This window comes from Saccopteryx bilineata, chromosome 8, assembly GCF_036850765.1.
Source record: "Saccopteryx bilineata isolate mSacBil1 chromosome 8, mSacBil1_pri_phased_curated, whole genome shotgun sequence".
Lineage (NCBI taxonomy): Eukaryota > Metazoa > Chordata > Mammalia > Chiroptera > Emballonuridae > Saccopteryx > Saccopteryx bilineata.
The window spans coordinates 97,293,087-97,303,254 of NC_089497.1; the positions used below are offsets into that span (position 1 = coordinate 97,293,087).

A 10,168-nucleotide genomic window follows, 5' to 3' on the forward strand; every position below is an offset into this window, starting at 1 on the left:
TCACTTTTCACTTCATTAGCATTTCCCTCAACTCCTGCTCTCCATTCTATGTAGTTTTTTTTTCCACTTAATACAATAGAATTTTTATTTTTCACTGTCTTTTTTATCATTTTTCTCTTTTCCTTTTTTTCTTCTTTTCTCTTTCACTATTTCTCTCAATTGACCATCATTTACAAACAAATTATTTTATTCTTGATCCAAATTGTTTTCCTGTAACATTTTGTGGGTTCTTATCTCATTTTTTGCCTCTTTGTCACTTCCCCCCAACTCAAGCCCTCCATTCTATGTAGTTTTTGTTCCACTTAGCACAATAGAATTTTCAGTTTTTCACTGTATTTTATCAAAAAAATTTTATATTAACTCTTATTAGTGTTATTAACAATACCACTCTCAAGTGCCATTAAAAAAATAAATCGACTATCGTGAATACAAAAAACAGAAATATAGCCCATGTAGATGAGAAAAAAATCCATAGAAAAAAATTCAATAGCTTGGCAACCTTGGAGTTAAATGACAGAGAATTTAAAAATGAAGTCCTAAAAATACTCAGGGATATACAAGAAAGCACAGAAAGGCAACTTAGGGAGCTCAAAAAACAGTTCAACAAACAGAAAAAATACATCACTAAGGAAATTGAAACTATGAAAATGAATCAAACAGAGATGAAAAACTCAATTCATAAACTGAAAAATGAGGTAACAAGCTTAGCTAATAGAACAGGCCAGATAGAGGAGAGAATTAGTGACATAGAAGACAGGCAACTAGAGATACTACAGAGAGGAGAGGGACTCACAAATTTTAAAAATTGAGAAAGCCCTACAGGAATTCTCTGACTCCATCAAAAAGAGCAACATAAGAATAATGGGTATATCAGAAGGAAAAGAGAGAGAAAATGGAATGGAGAACATATTCAAACAAATAATAGACGAGAACTTCTCAAGCCTGTGGAAAGAACTAAAGCCTCAAATTCAAGAACCAAACAGAACACCGAGTTATCTTAACCCAAATAAACCTACTCCAAGGCACATCATAATGAAATTGGCACAAACCAATGACAAAGAAAAAATTCTTAAGGAAGCCAGGGAAAAGAAGAATACAACATATAAAAGAAGGCCTATTAGATTATCATCAGATTTCTCAGCAGAAACTCTACTAGCTAGAAGAGAGCGAACCCCAATATTTAAAGTACTGAAAGAGAGGAAATTCCAGCCAACAGTACTATACCCATCAAAGCTATCCTTCAAATATGAAGGAGAAGCCCTGGCCAGTTGGCTCAGTGGTAGAGCATTGGCCTGGTGTGCAGGAGTCCTGGGTTCGATTCCCGGCCAGGGCACATAAGAGAAGCGCCCATCTGCTTCTCCACACCACCCCCCTCCTCTTCCCCTCCCGCAGCCAAGGCTCTATTGGAGCAAAGTTGGCCCGGGCGCTGAGGATGGCTCTGTGGCCTCTGCCTCAGGCACTGGAATGGCTCTGGTTGCAACAGAGCGATGCCCCAGATGGGCAGAGCATCACCCCCTGGTGGGTGTGCTGGGTGGATCCTGGTTGGGTGCATGCAGGAGTCTGTCTGACTGCCTCCCCATTTCCAACTTCAGAAAAATACAAACACAAAATAAATACAAATATGAAGGAGAAATAAAAACATTCACAGATACAGAATAGATGAGGAAATTTATCACCAGAAAAACCCCACTTCAGGAAATACTAAAGGGGGTTTTCCAACCACATACAAAGAACAAACCAAACAAAACTACAAGTAAAAGCTCCATCAAGATCATAATAAAAACAAGACTAATCTGTGACAACAAAAACAAAAAGGGGAGAGGACAAAGATTAACAGTACAAAGCAGGATGGAGTGCAGAAGCACTCATGAGATAAGGCAGTGTTTTTCAACCAGTGTGCTGTGAGACACGGTCAGGTGTGCCATGGGGAAATTAAACATGGGTCCCCAAACTACAGCCCGCATGCCGGATACGGCCCGCGGAGGCTATTTATCCGGCCCGCCACCAGCCACCTCCATCCGAACATAAACATTCCTCTCACAATCCCTCCAGCTATCAGGGACAGGAAGAGTGGAGGCACAGGGAACACTCAATAACCAATCACCTTCTAGGATTCATCCTGACCACTAGCGATGAACCAATAGTAGGCCGCCTCTCATCCACACCCATGAAGGTCCCCGCTCGGGCTGCCACGCACTTGTCATTGTGTGGCCGCAGCGAGTAGTTGAAGCTGCTACTCCTCCCCATGGTCCCGATTTCTAATCCTGGTCAAGACTGGAGGTAAATGTTGCCACCACTAGATGAAGCCTCAGCCTCAGCTGGTTATGTCTATCCTGATGGTGTATATAGATATTTGACCTTTTTCTTTTTAAAAGAAAAAGGTCAGAGGGTGAAATACAATGCATCACAATGCATCACAATGTTATCTAACTTTAAAGCTAAAGTTTGCTGATCTTCCTTTGGACATTTTTTGGTTATCTGTTGCCAAGGAGTTCCCCATTCTGGCCAACAAAGCTATTTTGATATTGCTCCTGTTTTCAACTACGTATCTATGTGAGCTGAGCTTCTCAAGCTTGACTGCGATAAATACTAAAAAACAGAGAGAGACTGAGAACTGTTGAGGAAGAGCTTTGTGTGTGTCTTTCTACAATTCCTGCCAGGATATCCCCTTTGTGTTCATCGAAACAGGCCCAGGTTTCACACTAAGTGAATATAAATATATTTAGAACTATATTATTAACTATATGTATAATATGTACTGTGTTAGAGTGTCATTTTGTGTCATTTTGGTAGGTGGTGTGCCCCAGGATTTTGTAAATGTAAAAAATGTGCCGTGGCTCAAAAAAGGTTGAAAATCACTGAGATAAGGTATTACAATGAACATGATATGTATTCTTTCCATTACTTAATGGTAACCACTCTTGAAAAAAACCACCACAAAAGCACATGGCTTGAAAAAAAAAGTAAGAAAGAAAAGAAGTATGGATTACAACCAAACAAAAACAAATGATAGAAAAACAAAAGAGAAGAACCAAACAAGATACAAAACTATCAGAAAGCAATATATAAAATGGCAAAAAGAAATGCTCAAGTGTCAATAATTATATTAAATGTAAATGGATTGAACTCACCAATAAAAAGACACAGAGTAGCAGAATGGATTAAAAAAAATCCAACTGTATGCTGCCTACAAGAAACACATCTAAAATACAAGGATAAAAACAAATTCAAAGTGAAAGATTATAAAACAATACTCCAAGCAAATAACATCCAAAATAAAGCAGGTGTAGCAATACTCATATCTAACAATGCTGACTACAAGACAGCAAAGGTAATCAGAGACAAAAACAGTCATTGATAAAGGGGACATTGAATCAAGAAGACAACACTTCTTAATATACATGCACCAAACCAAGGAGCACCAAAATAGATAAGACAGCTACTGACTGACCTAAATACAAAAACTGACAAAAATACAATCATACTTGGAGACTTCAATACACCACTGACAGCTCTAGATCGTTCATCCAAACAGAAAATCGATAAAGAAATATCGGCCTTAAACAAAACACTAGAACAATTCGATATGATAGACATCTACAGGACATTTCATACCAAAGTGCCAGAGTATACATTTTTCTCTAGTGTAGATGGAACATTCTCAAAAATTGACCATATGTTGGGCCACAAAAATAACATCAACGAATTCAGAAAGATTGAAATTATACTAAGCATATCTCTGATCATAAAGCCTTGAAACTGGAATTCAACTGCAAAAAAAGGTAAACAAACCCACAAAAATGTGGAAATTAAATAACATATTTTTAAAATGAGTGGTCAAAGAAGAAATAAAAGCAGAGATCAAAAGATATATACAGTCAAACAAAAATAACAATACGACATATCAGAATCTCTGGGATGCAGCAAAAGCAGTAATATGAGGAAAGTTCATATCTTTAAAGGCCTATATGAACAAACAAGAGAGAGCCCAAGTAAACCACTTAACTTTACATCTTAAGGAACTAGAAAAAGAAGAACAAAGACAACCCAAAACCAGCAGGAGAAAAGAAATAATAATAGAGCAGAAATAAACAAAATAGAAAACAGAAAAACTATAGAAAAAATTAATAAAACAAGGAGCTGGTTCTTTGAAAAGATCAACAAAATTGACAAACCTTTGGCAAGACTCACTAAGAAAAGAAGAGAAAGGACTCATATAAACAAAATCCAAAATGAAAGAGGATAAATCATCACAGATATCATAGATATACAAAGAATTATTGGAGAATACTACCAAAAACTATATGCCACCAAACTCAACAATCTAGAAGAAAAATGGATAAATTCCTAGAACAATACAATCTTCCTAGACTGAGTCATGAAGAAGCAGAAAGCCTAAACAGATCATAAGCAGGGAGGAAATAGAAACAACTATCAAAAACCTCCCCAAAAATAAAAGTCCAGGGCCAGATGGCTATACTAGTGAATTCTATCAAACATTCAAAGAGGACTTGGTTCCTATTCTACTCAAAGTCTTCCAAAAAATTGAAAAAAAAGCAATACTTCCAAACACATTTTATGAGGCCAACATAACCCTCATACCAAAACCTGGCAAGGACAACACAAAAAAAGAAAACTACACACCAATATCTCTAATGAATACAGATGCTAAAATACTAAACAAAATACTAGCAAATCGAATACAACAACACATTAAAAAAATAATTCATCATGATCAAGTGGGATTCATCCCAGAATCACAGGATAGTGCAACATATATAAAACAGTTAATGTAATATACTATATCAACAAAACAAAGAACAAAAACTATATGATCCTATCAATAGATGCAGAAAAGCCATTCAATAAAATACAACATCATTTTATGTTTAAAATACTCAACAAAATGAGTATAGAAGGAAAGTATCTCAACATAATAAAGGCCATTTATGATAAACCATCAGCTTACATCATATTAAATGGATAAAACTGAGGACTTTTCCCCTAAAATCAGGAACAAAACAAGGTTGTCCACTCTCTCTGCTTTTATTCAACATAGTGCTGGAAGTTCTAGCCAGAGCAATCAGACAAGAGAAAGAAATAAAAGGCATTCATATTGGGAAAGAAGAAGTAAAGGTTTCACTTTTTGCAGATGATATGATCCTATACATCAAAAACCCCAAAGACTCCACAAAAAGACTACTAGAAACAATAAACCAATACAGTAAGGTCGCAGAATACAAAACTAATATACAAAAGTCGATTGCCTCCTATATGCCAACAACAAAACATTAGAAAATGAACTCAAAAAAAATAAAATAATCCCCTTCATGGTTGCAACAAAAAAAAATAAAATACCTAGGAATAAACATAACAAAGAATGTAAAGGACCTATATAATGAAAACTACAAAACATTGTTAAGGGAAATTGAAAAAGATACAATGAAATGGAAAAATATTCCTTGTTCTTGGATAGGAAGAATAAATATATTCAAAATGACTATATTACCCAAAGCAATATACAAATTTAATGCTATCCCATCAAAATTCCAATGTCATTTTTTTTAAAAATGGAACAAAAAATCATCACGTTTATATGAAACTATAAAAAAACCCAAATAGCCAGAGCAATTCTAAGGAAAAAGAACAAAGCTGGGGGCATTAAAATACCTGACTTCAAATTATATTATAGAGCCACGATAATCAAAACAGCATGGTATTGGCAGAAAAATGACACTCAGACCAATGGAACAGAATAGAAAGCCCAGAAACAAAACCACATATATATGGTCAAATAATTTTTGATAAAGGGGCCAACAACACACAATGGAGAAAAGAAAGCCTGTTCAACAAATGGTGCTCGGGAAACTGGAAAGCCACATGCAAAAGAATGAAACTTGACTACAGTTTGTCCCCCTTGTACTAAAATTAATTCAAAATGGATCAAAGACCTAAATGTAAGGCCTAAAACAATAAATTACATAAAGAAAACATAGGTACTAAACTCATGGACCTTGGTTACAAAGAGCACTTTATGAATTTGACTCCAAAGGCAAGGGAAGTGAAGGCAAAGATAAAGAATAGGACCACATCGGCCCTGGCCAGTTGGCTCAGCATTAGAGCGTCGGCCTGGCGTGCGGGGGACCCGGGTTCGATTCCCGGCCAGGGCACATAGGAGAAGCGCCCATTTGCTTCTCCACCCCGCCCCCTTCCTCTCTGTCTCTCTCTTCCCCTCATGCAGCCAAGGTTCCATTGGAGCAAAGATGGCCCGGGTGCTGGGGATGGCTCCTTGGCCTCTGCCCAGGCGCTAGAGTGGCTCTGGTCTCAGCAGAGCGAGGCCCCAGAGCGGCAGAGCATCGCCCCCTGGTGGGCAGAGCTTCGCCCCTGGTGGGCGTGCCGGGTGGATCCCGGTCGGGCGCATGCGGGAGTCTGTCTGACTGTCTCTCCCCATTTCCAGCTTCAGAAAAATACAAAAAAAATAAAAAATAAAATAAAGAATGGGACCACATCAGACTAAGAAGCTTTTGCACAGCAAGAGAAACTGACAACAGAACAAACAGACAGCCAACTAAATAGGACATGATATTTTCAAACAACAGCACAGATAAGGGCCTAATATCCAAAATATACAAAGAACTCATAAAACTCAACAACAAACAAACAAACAATCCAATAAAAAAATGGGAAGAAGACATGAACAGACACTTCTCCCAGGAAGAAATACAAATGGCAACAGATATATGAAAAGATGCTCATCTTCATTAGCTATTAGAGAAATGCAAATTAAAACTACAATGAGAGCCCTGGCCGGTTGGCTCAGCGGTAGAGCATCGGCCTGGCGTGTGGGGGGCCCGGGTTCGATTCCCGGCCAGGGCACATAGGAGAAGTGCCCATTTGCTTCTCCATCCCCACCCTCCTTCCTCTTTGTCTCTCTCTTCCCCTCCCACAGCCAAGGCTCCATTGGAGCAAAGATGACCCGGGCGCTGGGGATGGCTCCTTGGTCTCTGCCCCAGGCACTAGAGTGGCTCTGGTCGTGGCAGAGCAACGCCCCGGAGGGGCAGAGCATCGCCCCCTGGTGGGCAGAGCGTCGCCTCTGGTAGGCGTGCCGGTTGGATCCCGGTCGGGCGTATGCAGGAGTCTGTCTGACTGTCTCTCCCTGTTTCCAGCTTCAGAAAAATACAAAAAAAAAAAAAAAAAAACTACAATGATATACCACTTCACACCTGTTAGATTAGCTATTATGAACAAGACAGGTAATAACAAGGGTTGGAGAGGCTGAGGAGAAAAAGGAACCCTCATTCACTGTTGGTGGGAATGTAAAGTAATACAACTATTATGGAAGAAAGTATGATGATTCCTCAAAAAATTAATAATAGTACTACCATATGACCCAGTAATCCCTCTACTGGGAATATACCCCCAAAACTCAAAAACACTGGTACGTAAAGACACATGCAGCCCCATGTTCATTGCAGCATTGTTCACAGTGTCCAAGACATGGAAACAACCAAAAAGTCCTTCAATAGAAGACTGGATAAAGAAAATGTGGTACATATACACTATGGAATACTACTCAGCCATAAGAAATGATGACATCGGATCATTTACGACAACATGGATGAACCTTGATAATATTATACAGAGTGAAATAAGTAAATCAGAAAAACTAAGAACTATATGATTCCATACATAGGTGGGACATAAAAATGAGACTCAAGGACATGGACAAGAGTGTGGTGGTTACCAAGGAGGGGGGGAGGAGGAGGGGGGAGGGGAGGGGCACAAAGAAAACCAGATAGAAGGTGACAGAAGAAAATTTGACTTTGGGTGATGGGTATGCAACACAATCAAATGTCAAAATAACCTGGAGATGTTTTCTCTGAACCTATGTACCCTGATTGATCTATGTCACCCCATTAAAATTAATAATAATAAAAAAGTTATATAACAAGCCTGCAAAAAATAAGAAAGAAAGAAGAGAAAATGTGGTTAGCCTCAGTTTTTAGACATTATTATCACTAGAGTTATTAGGAATTATCACTTTAAGATGAATGTTACTATTAAATTAACAATGTTGTTGCTGTCGAGTATTATTAGTGGCAATATTATTAAATCCTATGATACAGTGTGCATCATATTTCCATGTAATATTCATATTAACCCCTTTTGAGATCATTAATATTTTTTGAAAGGTTTTAACATGCTGAAATAATGAATATCTAAGGAGACTCTGTTTTTGGTTCCTTATTTTAGTTTTCTTCTGATCTGTTGCCTTCTTTACAGGATAGACCTTCTGGAGCTTGATGGAGCAAACCATGGATTTCAGGCGTGTGAAGGACTATTTCTCCTGGCTCTACTATCAGTATCAAATCATTAGCTGCTGTGCTGTCTTGGAGCCCTGGGAGCAATCCATGTTCAATACCATCTTGCTAACCATTTTTGCTATGGTGGTATATACAGCCTATGTTTTTATTCCAATTCACATCCGCCTGGCTTGGGAATTTTTCTCCAAAATGTGTGGCTATCATAGTACACTTTCTAACTGATCTTATTTGCATTCTGTGAATTGGCATTGCATATGTATATGTTGCTTACAACTTAATGTTTTAGGCTAATACTGTGTCTTCTTTCACTGTCTGATTTAAAAAGCTCTCACTTCTCTATGCACTCTGATATTATGCCTGAAATTTTATGTAGATGTCTCTTTATGTTATTTTGTAAGTGTTACACTGTACAACAGACCATAGAGAATAAAATGATCTTACTTCATATACCATATTTTCTCAACTTAAATCTATGACTTTAGATTTTTATTTTATTCAGGAAGTTTCATATAAAATTTTTCTGAAATATAAGTTCATAAGAGACTTACCAGAATCATGTTTAAAATGCTCTCTTGATACCTATTCTATACTAAAGGATATATTTTTAAAATTTTGTTCATAGGCTACCGTCAAAAGTATTATATCCTTGTTTACAAAATAAAAAGATGTGAATAAATTATATGAGCATTGTTTCTTACTAAACTACTGATACCTAAAATTCTTTCACTTCAAGTACAAAAGAATAGGCTGGAGGCAATTATCTCCTCTCAGACATGGCTTATGAATTGTTTCAAATGTTTCCAAAAGTTTGGCTTTATAACAATTTAAAATCAACAATATTGATTTTAGATAATCCAGTAAGCATTATAATACAAAATAATGTTGAGTATAAGAAACAAAATATAATCAAAGTAAATTCATGGCCTCACTTGTGATGTTGTCTTGCCTTGCTGATGCTGCGAGGAATGGGGGGTAAAGGGAAGAAAAATAATAGCTTTTTGTCTATTCTTTTCACTCAGTGGAGGGGAGAGCATGTATTGGGCTACAGGAAGAAAAGCTAATAAATAGACTGGAACTAATATTCTACCCGCAGGAACTGGACAGTTCTAGTTAAATGCTTTGATATAGTGGCTCCTTTGAAGAGCAAAACAAGATTTATTCAATTTCCTTCAAAGTGTTTATCTTAAAAACAATTAAAAGTTTATAGTTATACTACTAAATCATATGTGAATGCCAAAGACCAACCTTTGCAGTTTTCCTCTCCTCTCAATAAATATTAATGTTAGTAATCCTGGGGGGTAGAAATATAAATAGTTTTTGGACAATATTTGCACTCTTGCTTGTGTTATGAAAAAAATTTTTGCAAAGTGAGCTCGAAAGAAAGATGTTTGGCATGCTAAATTAACTTGCATGTTTGTTAAAAACAAACACGTGGTTTGAAGATAAACCACATCTGAACATGTATTTGTTGATTTTTGCAAAATAAAATTAGGTTTAATTTTGTAAATAAAATATCCACCTCCCTATGTGCTTTTCCCTCATATTGCACTGTCTAGGTGCTTACATCTGTATTTCTCCTCCAAATGATCATTTCTTTCTAATGCAATGTGGCAACTAATGTTAAAATGATAGGGTAAAACTGACATATATCAGCAGTCTTCTCCATGGTAGACCAGTTTCCCATGTTGAAGTAGGTATTAAGGTCTCCCAGTTCCAGGGAAGAAACCTGGAACTTGAAAAAGGTACGTATCTTGTTCAAGGCCCTTTAGCTACCAGTGGCAAAGCAAGGAAGCAACCCCGGTCAGGGCCACACTGGGCCCTGAAATATTTGCCATACGGAAGTC

The 10,168-nt window shown here is 37.4% G+C and overlaps 1 protein-coding gene across 2 annotated transcripts in view; it reads left to right on the forward strand.

Moving 5' to 3' along the window:
• Nucleotides 1–8,767, forward strand: part of SPTSSB (serine palmitoyltransferase small subunit B) — a 41,287-nt gene extending 32,520 nt beyond the window's left edge. For both annotated transcript variants that reach the window (XM_066241532.1, XM_066241533.1), the window contains one exon: nt 8,284–8,767. In XM_066241532.1, coding sequence (XP_066097629.1) covers nt 8,304–8,546 — 243 coding nt within the window. In that variant the 5' untranslated portion in view covers nt 8,284–8,303 and the 3' untranslated portion in view covers nt 8,547–8,767. The remainder of the gene's footprint in view (nt 1–8,283) is intronic.
• Nucleotides 8,768–10,168: the final 1,401 nt, after the last annotated feature.